The sequence below is a fragment of the Urocitellus parryii genome, chromosome 6, assembly GCF_045843805.1.
Source record: "Urocitellus parryii isolate mUroPar1 chromosome 6, mUroPar1.hap1, whole genome shotgun sequence".
Classification (NCBI taxonomy): Eukaryota; Metazoa; Chordata; class Mammalia; order Rodentia; family Sciuridae; genus Urocitellus; species Urocitellus parryii.
In genome coordinates this window covers 29,565,949-29,581,359 of record NC_135536.1, presented here as the reverse complement: position 1 = coordinate 29,581,359, position 15,411 = coordinate 29,565,949, and the positions used below count along the sequence as shown (strand labels likewise).

At 46.2% G+C, this 15,411-nt stretch overlaps 1 protein-coding gene across 4 annotated transcripts in view; it reads left to right on the top strand.

Annotated features, from left to right (window-relative positions):
- Positions 1-15,411, top strand: part of Rgs6 (regulator of G protein signaling 6) — a 557,159-nt gene that overhangs the window by 505,128 nt on the left and 36,620 nt on the right. For all 4 annotated transcript variants that reach the window (XM_077799511.1, XM_077799513.1, XM_077799512.1 and 1 more), the window contains 2 exons: positions 4,177-4,302; positions 11,404-11,590. In XM_077799511.1, the coding sequence (XP_077655637.1) occupies positions 4,177-4,302; positions 11,404-11,590 (313 nt within the window). The remainder of the gene's footprint in view (positions 1-4,176; positions 4,303-11,403; positions 11,591-15,411) is intronic.

Below are 15,411 nucleotides of genomic sequence, written 5' to 3'. Positions count from 1 at the left end.
AATTGTAAAGTTGGGGGGAGAAAAAAAAAGAATGGACTTTGGAGGTAGCCAGACCTGCATTCCAACTCCAGAATGTTACAGCTCTGTGGCCTTGGGCAACCAGATGTCTTGTGGACTCTGGACATTTAGGTATCTACCTCCTTGGCTTCTACTGAGGTGCAGTGGGGCCCTGTAAAGTCCTTGCGCCACACCTAGCCCTATGCCAGACCAGGAGAAACGGGCATTTTTATAGATGGCTGCTTCCTCTGAATCTGGCCTCCTCATTTCCAGTTTGGGAAATTTCCTCTATGCTCGTTAGCTGGGAGATCAACTGGAAGGAGATTCAGGCTCCCTTGGAGAGCCACCTGTCTTCTCCATGTGTTGGTTTGAGATGCCCAACAGGAAGAAGGAATTTGATGAGATTCACCGAGGACAAATAAAAGTTGGAAAAAAGGCATCCAGCTAGTGATTAGAAAATGCTGTCAGGATAAGGACCCCTCAGCCACATCACCATATGCAATTTTTTTTTTTTATTGATTTCCTTTTAGCGTTGAACGCTGGCCACGTGCAAAGTACTAAGGGAGAATACAAAGACACAAAGGACTCACAGTATAGCTGGAGAGGCAATGACACAGCCCTTAAAAAGCTAAATGACGATACAAAGCTGTATGTAATAAAAAATAGGTCTCAGGGGAAGCATTTCTACACAACAGATGTGGGGTCGTGGATGGCTTGCATGAGTTTGTCCATGCAAAAGTTATTGTACCAGTTGTCTGGGAATGGATGTCAAGAGATATTTTAACTTTTAGAATTATAACCATAAGAGACCATTCAGTAGTAGCAATGCATCCAGATCTATTCTGTTTTTAAATCTTAATTTGTTATATATGTTAGCAGAATGCATTACAATTCATTTTGCACATATAGAGCACAAATTTTCATCTCTCTGGTTGTACCAGATCTAGTCTTGTGCCTTAAAGTGGATGATATTGGAAATCCCCAAGTGAAAAAGAAAAGATATGCATAGAGAAATTGGGTCCAAGAAATGGTTAATAGAAGAGAATATTAATGGTCAAATACTGGGTGGGGTGGGGGGGACAAGAAGAAGCAGATGTGGAGGGTACAATAGAAAGAGGATGGAGAATAACGGGTCATTGAGGGAACTCAGGTATGCTAGGTTGAACAGCATCACCCAGTTCTGTGTCTTTCCTAGAACCTCAGCCTCTGACCTTTTTTTGTAAAGGAGGTGGTTGCAGATGAATTAGTGAAGATGAGGCCGTGCTGGGTGGAGTGGGCCCCTAACTCAATATGATTGGCGTCTCCATAAGAAGAGAAAACAGAGACACAAACACACACAGAGCAGATGTCAAGCACAGAAACACAGGGAGGGCCTGGGTGCTGACAGAGGCCTGGGCGTGAGAGGCATCTACAAGTGAAGGAATGCCAAGGGCTGCTGGAGCATCCGCAGTGGAGGGAAAGGCACGGAACAGTTTTTCCCCTCGAGTCCTCAGAGAGCGCACAGCCTGCCAACACCTCGATTTTAGATTTCTAGCCTCCAGGACTGTGAGGCGATAAATTTCTGCCGTTTTAAGGTTGTTAGTCCTTTGTTCTGACGGCCCTAGGAAGCTAATACATCAGGAATCTGGTCTCCTCAGACCCTCTGGTTTCTCCTGAAGAGTGACCTTGAGCCCTTCTAAACATCTCTGGTTTCTAGTCCTTTCTCCCTGTTTATATCTATCGTGACAGTCCAAGATTTCTGGCCTGCTCCCAAAATTGCCCTTTTCCCACCCACCACTCAGGAATCAGGTGGGGTGAGTGTGGACACTCTGCTTTGGTATCAGAAACTGATGACATGGGTGGAAAATGTGCGTGTATGAGACAGTCACTAGGAAAACTGAGTCACTGCCCAGTGTGGTGGCACATGCCTATAATCCCAGCTGCTCAGGAGGCTGAGGCAGGAGGATGGCGAGTTCAAAGTCAGCCTCAGCAAAAGCGAGGTGCTAAGCAACTCAGTGAGACTCTGTCTCTAAATAAAATATAAAATAGGGCTGGGGATGTGGCTCCGTGGTCAAGTGTCCCTGAGTTAAGTCCCCAGTACCAAAAAAAAAAAAAAAAGAAGGAGGAGGAGGAGGAGGAGGAGGAGAAGGAGAAGAAGGAGAAGGAGAGAAAGAGAGGAAGGGAGGGAGGGAAAGAGGAAATGGACTCACTCTCCACTTCTGGTTCTCTGGGCACAGCCTTTGATCAGGTGCAGCTGCCACCAATGTCGTCCTGCAGAGCTGGACTCCTTGGCTGGTGAGGAGCAGATAGTTGTGTCCATGGCATGACCTGGGCAGAACGACATGGTGCCCTGCAGTGTTCCGGGGCCTCAGTTAGCTTTTAGCATCAACCTCAGGGGCATTTCTCTATAAATAGTATTTTGGTCACTTCGAAAGTTACTGAGTTTGATTAGTTCTGTGGCTTGCATTTGAGAGAAAACAGAGGCTTTCCTCGAGTCTTATAAAAGGCCCAGCCTGGTTCTTTCATGGAATTTCCCATTGTTTACAACCCTGATGGACTTAGTCTACCCCCTGGACCCTATTGAGCTCTGCCTGGAAATGCAAGTTCACAGCCAAAGCCTCGCTGATTCCCAGTGATCTACTGGTCACTGTCCTTAGAAGACACTGCTACTGCCAGTTACATCTGTTGATACAGAAATAGTTGGGTCTGGGTGGCTTAGATGTAGAGCAATGTATCCAATACAATAGCCACTGGCCACATGTAGCTATTTAAATTTAAATTATTTAACATTAATGTAGCTTAAATTTTATTTCATCCATTATACTAGCCACTTTTCAAGTACCCAGTGCCACCTGTGGCTAGTGGCTACCATATCAGAAAGTACAGCTATGGAAGATCTCTACCATCAGAAAATTCTCTGGAACAAATCTAGTCTAGGCTTTTCTAAGCCTTCCAACAAAAACTCCCTGCCTCCTTTTTTACTACACAAAATTTTCTTTGGTAAATATTAAGAATATGACAATTCCTTAGTAAGAGGAAAGTTGATTTTATTCACTTACTATTAGAGATCATAAAAAATATGGGTCTATTTCTAAAAGAGGAAAACTATTTATTGGTAGACCAATGTCTTCCCAGTGTCAATGTGGTTGGAAATCACCTAGGGATCTTGTTAAACTGTAGGTTCTGATTCAGCGGATTTGGGTGGGGACATATAATTCTGCTTCTGGTCTGAATGACAACCTTCTTGCTGTAGGAAGAGTCAGGAGTAAATAAACCTTGGGTGGCAAGACAAATGCTGAAGGAAATATTCTCATGGCCCATCACCAAAAGAGTAAGACCGGTCGCTGCTCCTTTAGTGTGAATGTGAATGACAGCCATGCTGACTCACCAAGCAGAGCAGAGTTAGGGCCACACTCAGGAACCACACTGTCAGATTTGATTCTTGACACTTAGCTGTGTCTCCTGAGGCAAACGATCACTGGACCTAGGTTTCTCTGTCTGGAAAATGGAAATAATGCTAATACATATTTCACAGAGAAGTTGTAAAATGTAAAATGCAGATGTGATTCAGTTGCAGATGTAAAATGCTTAGAACAGTTTCTAACATCTCATAACACTGCATGTTAGGGCTAAACCGATCTGTGAATGCACCACTCTCTTGCTTCCAAACAAGTGAATGTGGTTTATTCAGGATGAGTCGAAGCATTGCTGACCAGTCGTATCACTCAACTCTGAACAGATGCTAATTTCTCCTTGGTGGATTCGGAAAAGAGCAAGAGGTATAGGGGACAATATTTTGATGAAAGGTTGGATTCACAAAACATCCAGGATTGTAGTGAAAGTGGGGAAAAAAAAAAAGAACCAAATGTTGGGCCCATGATTGACAGGAGTAGTCCAGGAAGGGCCAATCAATTGGTGGTGTTACATCTCTAGGAGACAGCAGCCACTTGGAGGACACCCCGATGACCCTCACTACCCACTGCCCTTTCACATGCCTCCTTTAAAGAAACTTTTTACTGTGATTACTGTTGTTGTACAAGAGTCTGCATTTGGAAAGTGTTCAAGTCTCATAGAATCTGTTGCTTAAATACATCCCTTCAATGTGTGGCACAAGTGATTTTTTAAGTTGTTGAACTAAATATGGTACAGGATTTTGCCAGGTATTGATCATTTTTTAAACCTTCTCTTTCCACCCCAAAGCAAAGAGCCCAGCCAGCAACGAGTAAAAAGATGGGGTTTCTCTTTCGATGAGATACTGAAGGACCAGGTGGGGCGGGACCAGTTCCTTCGATTCCTGGAGTCCGAATTCAGTTCAGAAAACCTCAGGTAAATCTCTCAAAAGTTTAAACTATCCCCCCAAAGGTGTGTGAAGGAATCGGCATAATCCGTCTCTCCACCTCTTTTTCTCAATTAATACATTATTAGGGTTCATGTTCAAATTCCAGCTAATCTGCCTTAGGTTGAAATAGAAAAGAGAAAATAAAACATGCAACTCTGTGATCACCCATAATAGCATCTCTACCAACAACAGCATTTTTTAGTTTCAATTTGATGACATTTGTTCAACTACCTGGAAACTTGTCTTTGATAATAATTAAATCCTCAAATGGATTTGGTGACACCATCGATTAAGGAAAACCACAGAATCATGGAATTTCAGAGTAGACAGGCAGCTCCGATGACCTCTTCCCCCGAACTTCCCATCCCAGGCCAAAGCCCTGAAACTCTGAAAAGTTAAATATAAGAAAGGAGTCAATGGGCTTGTTTTAGAATTTCAAAAAGCCAAAGTACATATCATTCAATAACGGGAGACATAACTACACAGTCTAATTGAAGCATGTTTTCCCCCCATTTGGGTGAGAATTCTATCAATTCCATGTGCTGTTTGCTTTGATCTGATGCCACTGAGAATATCTGATTATTTCTATTGGTCAATATCTAATACCTTGTGAGGGAAATGTGTTGATAATTCCTACTTAATAGAAGAAAAAAAATAAAACATCCAAAATATAGGGTCTAATGTGAGAGGAAGAAAAGGGCATGTATTAAAAGAAAGAGGGTTCTTCATCATGAAAAATTGGGCAAGTTTTTGTTTATCCAGCTTCTTATTATGTCAGATCAAAAATCAGAAAGACACCAATTACAGTGGCACATGCCTGTGATCCTAGCAGCTTGGAGGCTGAGGCAGGAGGCTGGCAAGTTCAAATTCAGCCTCAGCAAAAGCGAGACACTAAGCAACTCAGTGAGACTCCCTGTCTCTAAATCAAATACAAAATAGGGCTGGGGATGTGGCTCAGGGGTTGAGTGCCTGAGTTCAATCCCCAGTACCCACCCCACCAGGAAAAAAAAATCAGAAAGACTCATGGAAATGTGACTTATCTGAGATCCCTTAGTGATTTTAGCAAACTGGTGACTTCTCAGTGGATAAGATGGAAATTTCTCTCTCTCTCTCTCTCTCTCTCTCTCTCTCTCTCTCTCTCTTTCTTTTTCTTTTTCTGTCTCTTCTTCATACTAAGTTCTCTTTAATTAAAGGTTTATTTCTAATATTACAGTGCTATTTTTTGAAAAAAGGGTTTTATTAATTTTAAAATTTTTTTACTTGAGAGCTCAGAGCATATACTATGGGCAAAAGATTGTCCTGCCCGATGTCAATGTGCAAACTCCATGATGTTTATTTGAAGTTAGAGACCACTTCTGTCCCTTACATCAATCAGGTGACATTTATGACACATGTATGCCACAACAAGTCCCCCCAGAGCTTCTGTAGGGATGCAAGACAGCCAAGATGTGTGATCTTTGCCTGCAACGACCTTGTAGGTCCTTGATAAAAAAAAAAAAAAATTACAAGAAATGATTAAATCATTAAATGGATATAAATAAGTGTAAACTCTAAAACCATTTTTGCAAGTAAGTAAAGGAGAGAAGAATGGATGCAGACCAGGCGAGGCAAATCGTAAGCTAGACTTAAAGTACACACAGGATATCCACAGACAAAGAAGAGGCCGGGAAAATATTCTGTTAAACTGGGTGTTGGAAGTACCCACAGGTGGCAGTGGGATTGCCCACACTGTGACGTCCTGGGGGGGGTCAACAGATGCCACCCAGCCGTCTGTATGCTGTCTTTCCAGGCATCCCTGTGCCTGTTATGAACCAAAGAAGGGTGAGCACCTTATTTTCAGGTTATGACACAAGAGGGCCACCTACACCCTTACAGAGAGTTTGAAGAATGACCACAGGGTCCTGGTCATCATGAGGATCCCAAGAACATCTGCTTGCTTAGCTGTTGCCTTCTCCTGTGTGGAGCATTCATACTGAAAAGCCAAAGTATAGCCAGGGCCATGAATCAAATCAGGAGAGTTTCACCAAATATGCAGGACACTCAGGGCCCCGCGTGCACCAGGAGTGTGCCCCTGGCAGGGGTTCATGGCTTCCTCTGGCCATCACCACTTGTGCCTCTGCCAGCTCCCTCCTCCATGCCAGGAGAGCTACATTTAATCTTGGGTGAAAGAATGTGCGTGTGCATGTGGGATTCTGCTGGCCCCCAGCATGCATGCATAAATCCAGACTTAAAGAGGGTCGCCTCTGATCCACGGCAGGAAAGAGGATAAGGAAAATAGAAGAGCAGAGAGAAAAAGTATAGCCCAAGAGCTCTAAAATCCTCTCTGGTGGCCCAAATTCCTTTTTTATGATATTCAGCATAATTGGATACAGAGAGGAAAGCTCAGTTTTAAATCACACAACCTTAGGACCCTTTAGTCACTTGTCACAAAGCAGTTTTCTTCTCCTTCCTTCCATGTTCATTCCTTCAACCACGGATGCTGTCTTAGCACCTCCCATGACTTAGGACCCAAAGATTCAGAGCTGACCACGTTTTACCCCTTGCGTGGGTAACGCGACTTGGAGATACTGCCCATCCTTTGTGTGGGCTGTGCTGGGGGTTTCCCTTCTCCCCAGGACTGGTCAAGAGCCAGGTCCCTGGCATCTGAGCAGGCAAGGAAACAGAGGGACTGACCAGACCCAGCTGGACCCATCGCAAACGAAGTCCCCTCTTCCCCTCCATCTTCCTGGGCTCACTTAACATCTCTCAGCAGAAGATGCGCTTAGATCCTAACACTGACACTGACTGCACTTGGAGGGCCAGTTAAGTAGCCAAGTGTTGAATTTGTATCAGAATTTCGGAATGAGGAACAAAGGAACCCCAAAGTGTCACCTGGATCTTTTGAGGAAGGCGTGATGTGATGGAAAGTCCCTCTGATGATTTTCTTCTGGGCAAGTCTGTGAGATGAGCTGTCATCTCCAGATGACAAGAGAGGGGACATGGCCAGAGCACATTTTGCTGTGGCCATCTGTGGCGGGGACTGCCGCTTTTTCTCCTTTGCTAACCCACCCTGAGCTGAGTACACAACTCCATGTGCATAGGGTGGTCCCCTGGAGACAGCTGTCACCTAAGTGCCTTTGGACTGTATGTCGCTTCCCACCCACCAGGCAAGGTCCTCAAATCTCTGAAGAGGGGAGCTAGGGAGCGCCACTGAGTGGATGACCTACTCCTTCTCTAGATTCTAGAATGGGTGGCTCCTTGTCACCTGCCCCAGCCCCATTCTATATCCCTGTCACAAATTTTTTGTCCTCCCTGATTTGACACTCTTGCTGCTTTGGCAAGGCGTGAGTTAAAAAATCAAAACCTGCAGCAAAGAGCGTCCCCCCGTACATTTTTTATGAGCTGTAACGTCTCCTGAGAGAGCGTGGTTGTTCTTCTAACCTGCAGATTGATGATCCTAGTTCCACACCGTGTCGGCTGAAGGGAGAAGCAATTAAAAGAGAGCACGGGGGGCTGCCATCTGCAGCCGTTACCCCAAGTCCTAGGAAGACCTCAGAAGGTTCACTAGGGCCAGCGGGATCCCCCACTAACCAAATGCATAAGTCAGAACCAAATGACTCCCACAGCACCTTGACCTCTGCAGCAGCTCAGCCAGTGCCCAGTGAGCACAGCTCAGCCTGGTGATGGGGTTGCCCATGTGGGCACCCCAGGATCTCACCCCAGCCAAGGAACTGAGCTGAAGTTTCATCCGTTGGTCTGAGTCCCTGGTTGACCAGCAGAGGGCACAGAAACACTTCCATCTGCCGCGGAGTTTGCTTTTCTCTGGGAACCAACCCCAAGCTGTGTTTTCCAACACACGAAAATTCTAGTTTGTAAAAAGATAGGGAAGCTGGAAACCGCGGGCTGCCAGACCGCCTGGCAGGAAGGAAAGGGATCAACCGCTCATGGTCCCTCTCGCCCCAGCCAGCCTCGGGGAGAAGATCCCTGCTCCTGGCCCGCAGCTAGGGAGAAAGGAGGCCACCTGAGGCAGCCCCTGGACTGTCCCATCCGTGCACCGCGCGCGGCTTCGTCCCAGTGGTTTCTGAGCCCGACTGCCTCTCCCCCAAGGCTGTCCCCTCTCCCCCGCCTGCTGCGTTTATTTCTAAGCCATTGCCGTGGACTGAATGCCTGCACACGGATGGCTTCCCGCTGCTCTGGCGACTGGCAGGGACCGGAGGGGCCGAGGCAGGACAGGTGGTCTCCCTGATACCCTGGAGCCCTTGTGGCCTGCCAGTCATGACGGCCCCTGTGCTGGCAGCCGCGGGGGCTTAGTGAAGGATGGGTGGATTTGAGGCTGCTGCTGGCATTTGACTCCCTGCTGCGTCCTGGGAGGAGCGGTACCTGCAGGCTTTTGATAAGAGCCGCCGCTTCGCAAGCCTCAATGGGCCTCCGTTCGGCGGTGGATGTGCAGAGAGAAGCTTTTGTGGCTCTTTGCCGGGAGGTGGGGGGACATGTGGCCTGAGCGGGGAGCTGTGGGGTGGGAAGATGGCAAACACAGACCAAAGCCTGTTCTGAATTTCAAATTGCCACAAAGGTTCTTCGAAGCCATGACGGTAAACACATACGGGATGTCAGGATGCTGTTGTGACAGCATTTTCTCTGTCACCTGGGAGGGACAAGGCAGGTCATCTCCAAGGCAGACAGGAGGCTGGGCTGTGTCCCTGTGTATGCAGGCAGAGAAAACTGCTGCCTCGGGATGTCACCCCTGTGCCCTACCCCTCCCCTCCTCTTTACCCCCTCCTCTCTCTCTCTCCTCCCCCACCCTCGCTCCTCTGAACAGTCTGTTGTTTCTTCTTGTGCTTTTTTTTTTTTTAAATTCATGGTCCTCTCTGATGGAGGGAGCCTTTATATATATATAATATTAAATTTGAGTCTGACATTTGGCATGACATCAGCTCCAGACCTTCCTTATACCCAGCTGAGTAGATGGCATTGATGTGGCTCCCACAGAATTCTCCACAAGGGACCCCGAGGCCTCAGGAACTACAGGGAGTCTGTGGGACTCAAGCTGCTGGGGTCCTCGGGGCCCTTCCAGCAGGGCTCCATTGCTCTTCCTCGCAGCAGACTGCAGCAAGGGACAGAGGTGACAGAAGGAGACATCCCACATGACATTGATGGAGGAGGCAGAAAATCACCCTGTGTCATCCATTTGTGTGAGAAACTGCAGAGCAGAAGGGGAGGGAGGGACGCTGACCCGGGGAGCGGCATGCAGCTAGGATTCATCCTGGAGGGGCTCTGGGAGGGGACTGGCTCTCCCCTGCTCCAGGCTGTGCTGGAGGCCTCCCTGGCTCGGACTTCAGTGAGTTGCCTGTGACCCTCCTCCCAGTCCTTTGAAAAGCTAACCCTGGGCCTTCTTCTTTAGCTCAGGGCTTCCAGCATTGCTCACCGGCCAGAGAAAACCTCTTAGGGCCTTTGCGGCCAGATGATCGTATTCACCTCCAGGTATCCCGGCTGCCCCTCACCTCATGGCAGACCTGAGAGGTGGACGGAGAGCCCTGAGGAAGCCCCAGGATGGGCCTGAGAAGTGGAAGAGATGGAGGAGTTCCAAGACCCACCTGAGCAATGGGCAGGTTAACACTCCTTGCAAAGCCCTCTGGACTCTGGGTAAGAGAACTATTGTTCTCCTCTCCCCTGGGAGCCAGAGGACCAGTGGCACCAAGAACCAGTGGCAGAAAGGAGAGCTGGTGTTGAAGGACAGGTGACAATAGATTGCATGGACAACAGCCTGGAAAGCTAAGCAGGCCACCCAAGTGGAAATGCCAAGGGTCAAAAGGGGCAGTGTTGAGCCTGTGGCAGCCGCTCCCACCCCCTCCTGTGCCCCCCATCCCGGGGAGCCTGAAAGCATTTCACATTTAAGTCTACCTAGAAAGTTTTTCTGTGCCACATTTCCTACCACCCACTTTGTACCCGTTTCACAGATAAGAAAAGAGACACCTGGAAAGGTACAACAATTTAAGACAAAAGTATAACCTTCCTTCCTGTTTTGCTGGTTGAGAGGCTATCTCCCTCCCTGACTTTCTCCTGCATCTTCAGGATCCATGAGGGAACCGTGAGGGTTTTCTTTTATGGAGATCATTCAAATCCTAAATGGCAAAACAGGACAAGAGCTGGAGCCCAGCATTCCCAGGGCATACACACACCCCTGCCCTTGTGGAAATGGGGCTGCATTACCCCAATATGCCACTGAGTGGCGCCTTTGGGCCACACACTTGACTCCTAAGCCATTTCTCTGAATAACAGAAAAATATGTTTAACCTTTTTAAAAAAAAAAAAAAAAGTACATCTTACTTTGGATGAAATTCGATGACAGATTGAATGCACTTTCCATCATGTGGTGGTTCAGCTTTTTTGTCCTCCCCTTTCATTTGGATTACGGGTGATATTCCCGTGACTGCGGAACTCACAGAGCATGGGTCCTGTCCTCCTATCTCATTGCTGGGGAAACTGGCCTGTCCCCTTCGCAAAGAGTGTGCTGCTCGGCACTGGGTCCACTGAGCGGCTGCCTTGGGAACCGTCCTTGGGACCTGGGAGCTGCTGCTCAGGAGTTGGCGCTGGTTGCTGCTGCTCTCAGCAGAAATGAGCTCACCCGCAGCACTGCCAACGCAACTCCCCTGCCCTGCTGAGGGATTATGGAGAGGCAAATGGAAGTGAGTAGGAGAGTGTTCTCTTTGGCACTCCTTGGAGAATCTTTGGCAGAGAGGTCGCCCATGTATGCCTCTTCTGCTTTGTTCCAGATGAGCCCCTCTTCAATCTAAAAGTTCTGTATTGAGTACCTACTGTATGCCAAGCACCATATTGAACGCTGGTGTGAACTGCTTAATTTCTCCATCTCTAACACAAATGGCTGGCTCACTCCAGCCCAGGTATTATGTATGATTTCAGGATTCTGCCTGCTCCTGTGATCTTTTCCTCATTTTGATGCCTCTAGTTGAACCCAATTATGGTCCTTGTGACCCATGTGGTGGCATCAGGGCCGGCTGGGAGATGCAACAGAATGAGTTTCATGCAACATCAGTTCTGAGACTGTCTCCATCAGGATCCGGATGGAACTATTTCTGCTTTCCCTCCAGGTTCTGGCTGGCTGTCCAAGATCTCAAGAAACAACCGCTACAGGATGTGGCCAAGAGGGTGGAAGAAATCTGGCAAGAGTTTCTGGCTCCAGGAGCCCCCAGTGCAATCAACCTGGATTCTCACAGCTATGAGATAACCAGCCAAAATGTCAAGGATGGAGGGAGATACACCTTTGAAGATGCCCAGGTTTGCTAGTCGACACCGATGGTTGTGCTCTAAGGTGTTCTGTTCTGTGGTCCACCTCACCACTAGGCACTTTGAACATAAGTCCATGGCTTTGTGGGTAGTGAGAATGTGGGAGTTTTGTTTTATGTAAGTCCCTCAACAGAAACCATTCCAGATAGGTGCACAACAAAATTCCAAAATTGTTTTCGGAGATGAATTATGTTATTACACAGAAATACACAGTGACAGATGTTCCTCAGCCTACAATGGGTGAGGTTACGTCCTGGTAAACCCCTCCCAAATTAAAATATTAATTGAAGTTGAAAATTGCATTCAATACAGCCTATCAGAGCTCAGCGTACACAATACATCATAGAGCATTGGCTTTCTTCCTCTCTAAGCCCATGGCTGACTGGGAGCTGTGGCCCGCTGCCACTGCCCATTGTCTCCAGAGAGGATTGTACGGCATATCTAACCCGGGAAGAGGTCCAAATTCCAAGTACAGCTTCTGCTGAATGCCGATCATTTATGCACTATTGTAAAGTCAAAAAAACAAAAAAATATCCCAACTCAAAACACCATCCGTTGGGGACTGTCTGTACATGTTTATCTTTTCCAGGAAAATCTCGAAGTGTTTTATATAAGATCTGAAGTCTTGGAATAGGTCAGTGGTAGAATCTGCAAACCATAATGCAGCGTGAGTAAGGTGCGTCGTGAGCCGACAGGGCCCACGTCTGTCTAGCTGTGACGTTCACACTCAAAACCACCACGCTGCACGGCTTCCCTGGTGGTTTCCAACTATGCGGTTAGTGTTTTTTGAGCACCTCTCTACAGCAGGCCCCGAGCTCTGTGATGAGACAACATGAGAAACAGACCAAAGCCCCTGTCCTCAATAAGATCATGGGCTAATGAGGTAGAAGACCAGTAAACAGGCAGTTTGAACAGTGCAAGAAGGGGCCCAGAGGGGTGAACAGGACTAAAGCAAGCCCACAGGAGGGACTCCCAGCTTGCAGGGCACACCTAGGATGCTCGCAGATTTGGGTGGGGCTGGCGGAAGAAACAGAAACCACCAAAGCCACCTCAACAGCTGGCTTAACCTTGAAGGCTGGGAGGTGCCATTTCTAAAGATACCTATCAGCTCCGTTTCTCACTTCCTGCCCCAGAGACAGGGCTCGACCGTTGGCTGTTTCCTTGACGCCACTCATTTCTCTCACCTGTGGGGTCCCCAGAGGGAATTGGGGTGGTTTGCTCTCCTGCAGACATGGTTATCTGGTTTAGGAAACTCAGTCTTGTTGCACCCATATAAGTAATGACACGAAGACACAACCAGTGTCCCTGGTCATTGGCCCAGAACTTCAGATGGAAACACCTGCCAACCTGAACATCATACCAACCTTGTTCTCACCGTCAAATGCCTGTGCTGGGCAGATGTGATTCTCTGTCTCTATGAAATCATGAGTCCCCTGTGCCCTTTGAAGCTCTGAGGCAAAATATTTGAGCCAAGAGCACTCTTTTTTATTTCTGATATCTTTTTGTAGACTTATGTGTATATCCCAAGCACCAGATTGGCATGGCCCAGTAAGGAGGGTGATGGAGAGGTTCCATGGGGTTCTTGACATGGATGATCTAAACCACTAGGCTCAACTCTCCATTATTCGTGAATCATAGGAAGGGGGATACTGGTCAGAACCATGACATCCCCAGCCAGTGTCATCACTCTGGCCGTGACATGAGGAAGGATTTACCTTAATTTTTTATTTTCTTATTTTCTTATTTTATTTTGGAAACTTTTAGACAAATGGGAGAGTAGAAAGAGCAGAACCACAAACCCTTATGGGCCCTTATTCAGCCTCAAGTCTCATCAAGATGTGATGGATCGCCACACTTAGCTACTTTTTCCCCTGGACACTGACCCTTTGGTGTTACTATTATCACAATTCCCAAATCACAATTTAACAAGTGAGCCGTAATCTCTTGATATCACTAAACATCAGGTAAGTATTTGGACTTAACAGTAGTCTCATAAACACCTTTTTAAAAAAATCTTTCTTTAAAATCAGAATTCATACATTGCAGTAGATCAACATTTAATTTTTCTTTAATCTATGGGGTCCATTTATCTCTTTCCCTCCCTCTGCCGCTATGCAATGTATTTATGAAGGAATTGTACCCTTTGTCCTAGATTTTCACAGTGTGGATTTTTCTGACCACAGCCTGATGGTGCTATAGAACATGTTCTTCTATCATCTGTTATTTCCTATAAATCTGTTGCTTGCTTTAGATGTTAAATCAGATTAAGGTTTGATTTTTGTGGACAAAATTACTCTATGGATTGTGTAGTGTTCTCTCCTCAGGAGCACAGAATGTCTGGCTGTCTCTTTTTGTGTCTTTAGTGGCTACTGATGTTTATTGCTTTGATCCATTAATTAATTAGGGGTTACAAAATGGGGGTGTTCTCATATGTATCCTTCTTTCTTCACCTTTTAGGTGAAATGCTTTCAGGGGAAAAAAAACTTTTCTCAACTACTTCATTAACTAGGAGTGCAGTGCATATAATACACTGCACTGTGGTTAGTATTTTTTGAGCACCTCCTCTCTATACCAGGCCCCAAGCTCTGTGATGGAGAAATGTTTGAGTCTTTCCATTTATCTGCTAGTTTTCAACACAATGAGTAATGTATTATCTTCTGCCTTGTTACCAATCAGAGTTTTTTGTTCTGCTTTTAGTATCTTTGCAAATCATGAATTTAAGCCTATTGGATGTGTTTTCATCTCTTTTCTTTGTAATTTTTTTTTATTAATGCTTGGATTCTCCCATCTCTGGCCAGTTGGCTGTGGCTAATATGACCCTCATCGTCTTTGATGTCATCTAAATAGCTAAGAAACTAAGATGTTCCAGGCTCTGCCCTAGACCTGGAAGAAGTCATTTCTCTAAGGACTCCTCTTGGTGGGAAATGATTTTAGGAACCACAATCTGGACACAGGAGTGCTCATTGTTCCTGGGTTGTTCATCATTAATAGGCCTTTTTGAGTGGGTGGAGCTAAGTAGAAAATATATTACTATTGTTTGTAACAAAAGTTCATCAGGAGTTCATATTATGCTTTTGATTTAAATTTAGAACAAAAGGGCATTTTATTTAACCTCTTCTGTGTTAATCAGCCTTTTGTCATGGTGACAAAAATACCTGGCAAGAACAACTTAGTGGAAAAAAGTTGACTTTGGCTTGCAAATTCAGAGGTTCAGTCCATGGTCATCTGATTCCATTGCTCTGGGCTTGAGTGAGCAGAACATCATGGCAGAAGGGTGTGGCAGAGGAATCTGCTCAGCTCAGGCAGCCGGGAAGCAGAAAAAGAGAAGATGGAACCAGATATAAAACAACAGAAGCATGCCCCCGTGATCCACTTCCTCGAGCCACACTCTGCCTACCTGCAGTTATCCCCAAGACAGTAGGTTAAAATTATTAATCTATTAGTGGATTAATTCACTGATTAGATTAATCTCTCATAATCTAATCATTTCGTCTCTGAACATTCCTGCAGTGTCTCACACATGAGTTTTGGGGGAACATCACATATCCAAACCATCACACCTTCTTACATTTGCGCCTCCTTTCTCTGTGCTGAGAATCTGGTTCTCAAAGACATCATGGATGATGGCTTATTACCCATTTTCTGTATCATACATTAGCCAGAGGAGTCTGGAAGCTGCATTGCCAATGTGGAACAGTTTATGGAAACCCTGTAATTTAGTCAACCAGTTCTCCTTCCTGGGACACTTACATTGTTTCTAACTCAAGAAAGATTTCATGGGAGAACTTGACAGTCAGCAAGCACATTATGTA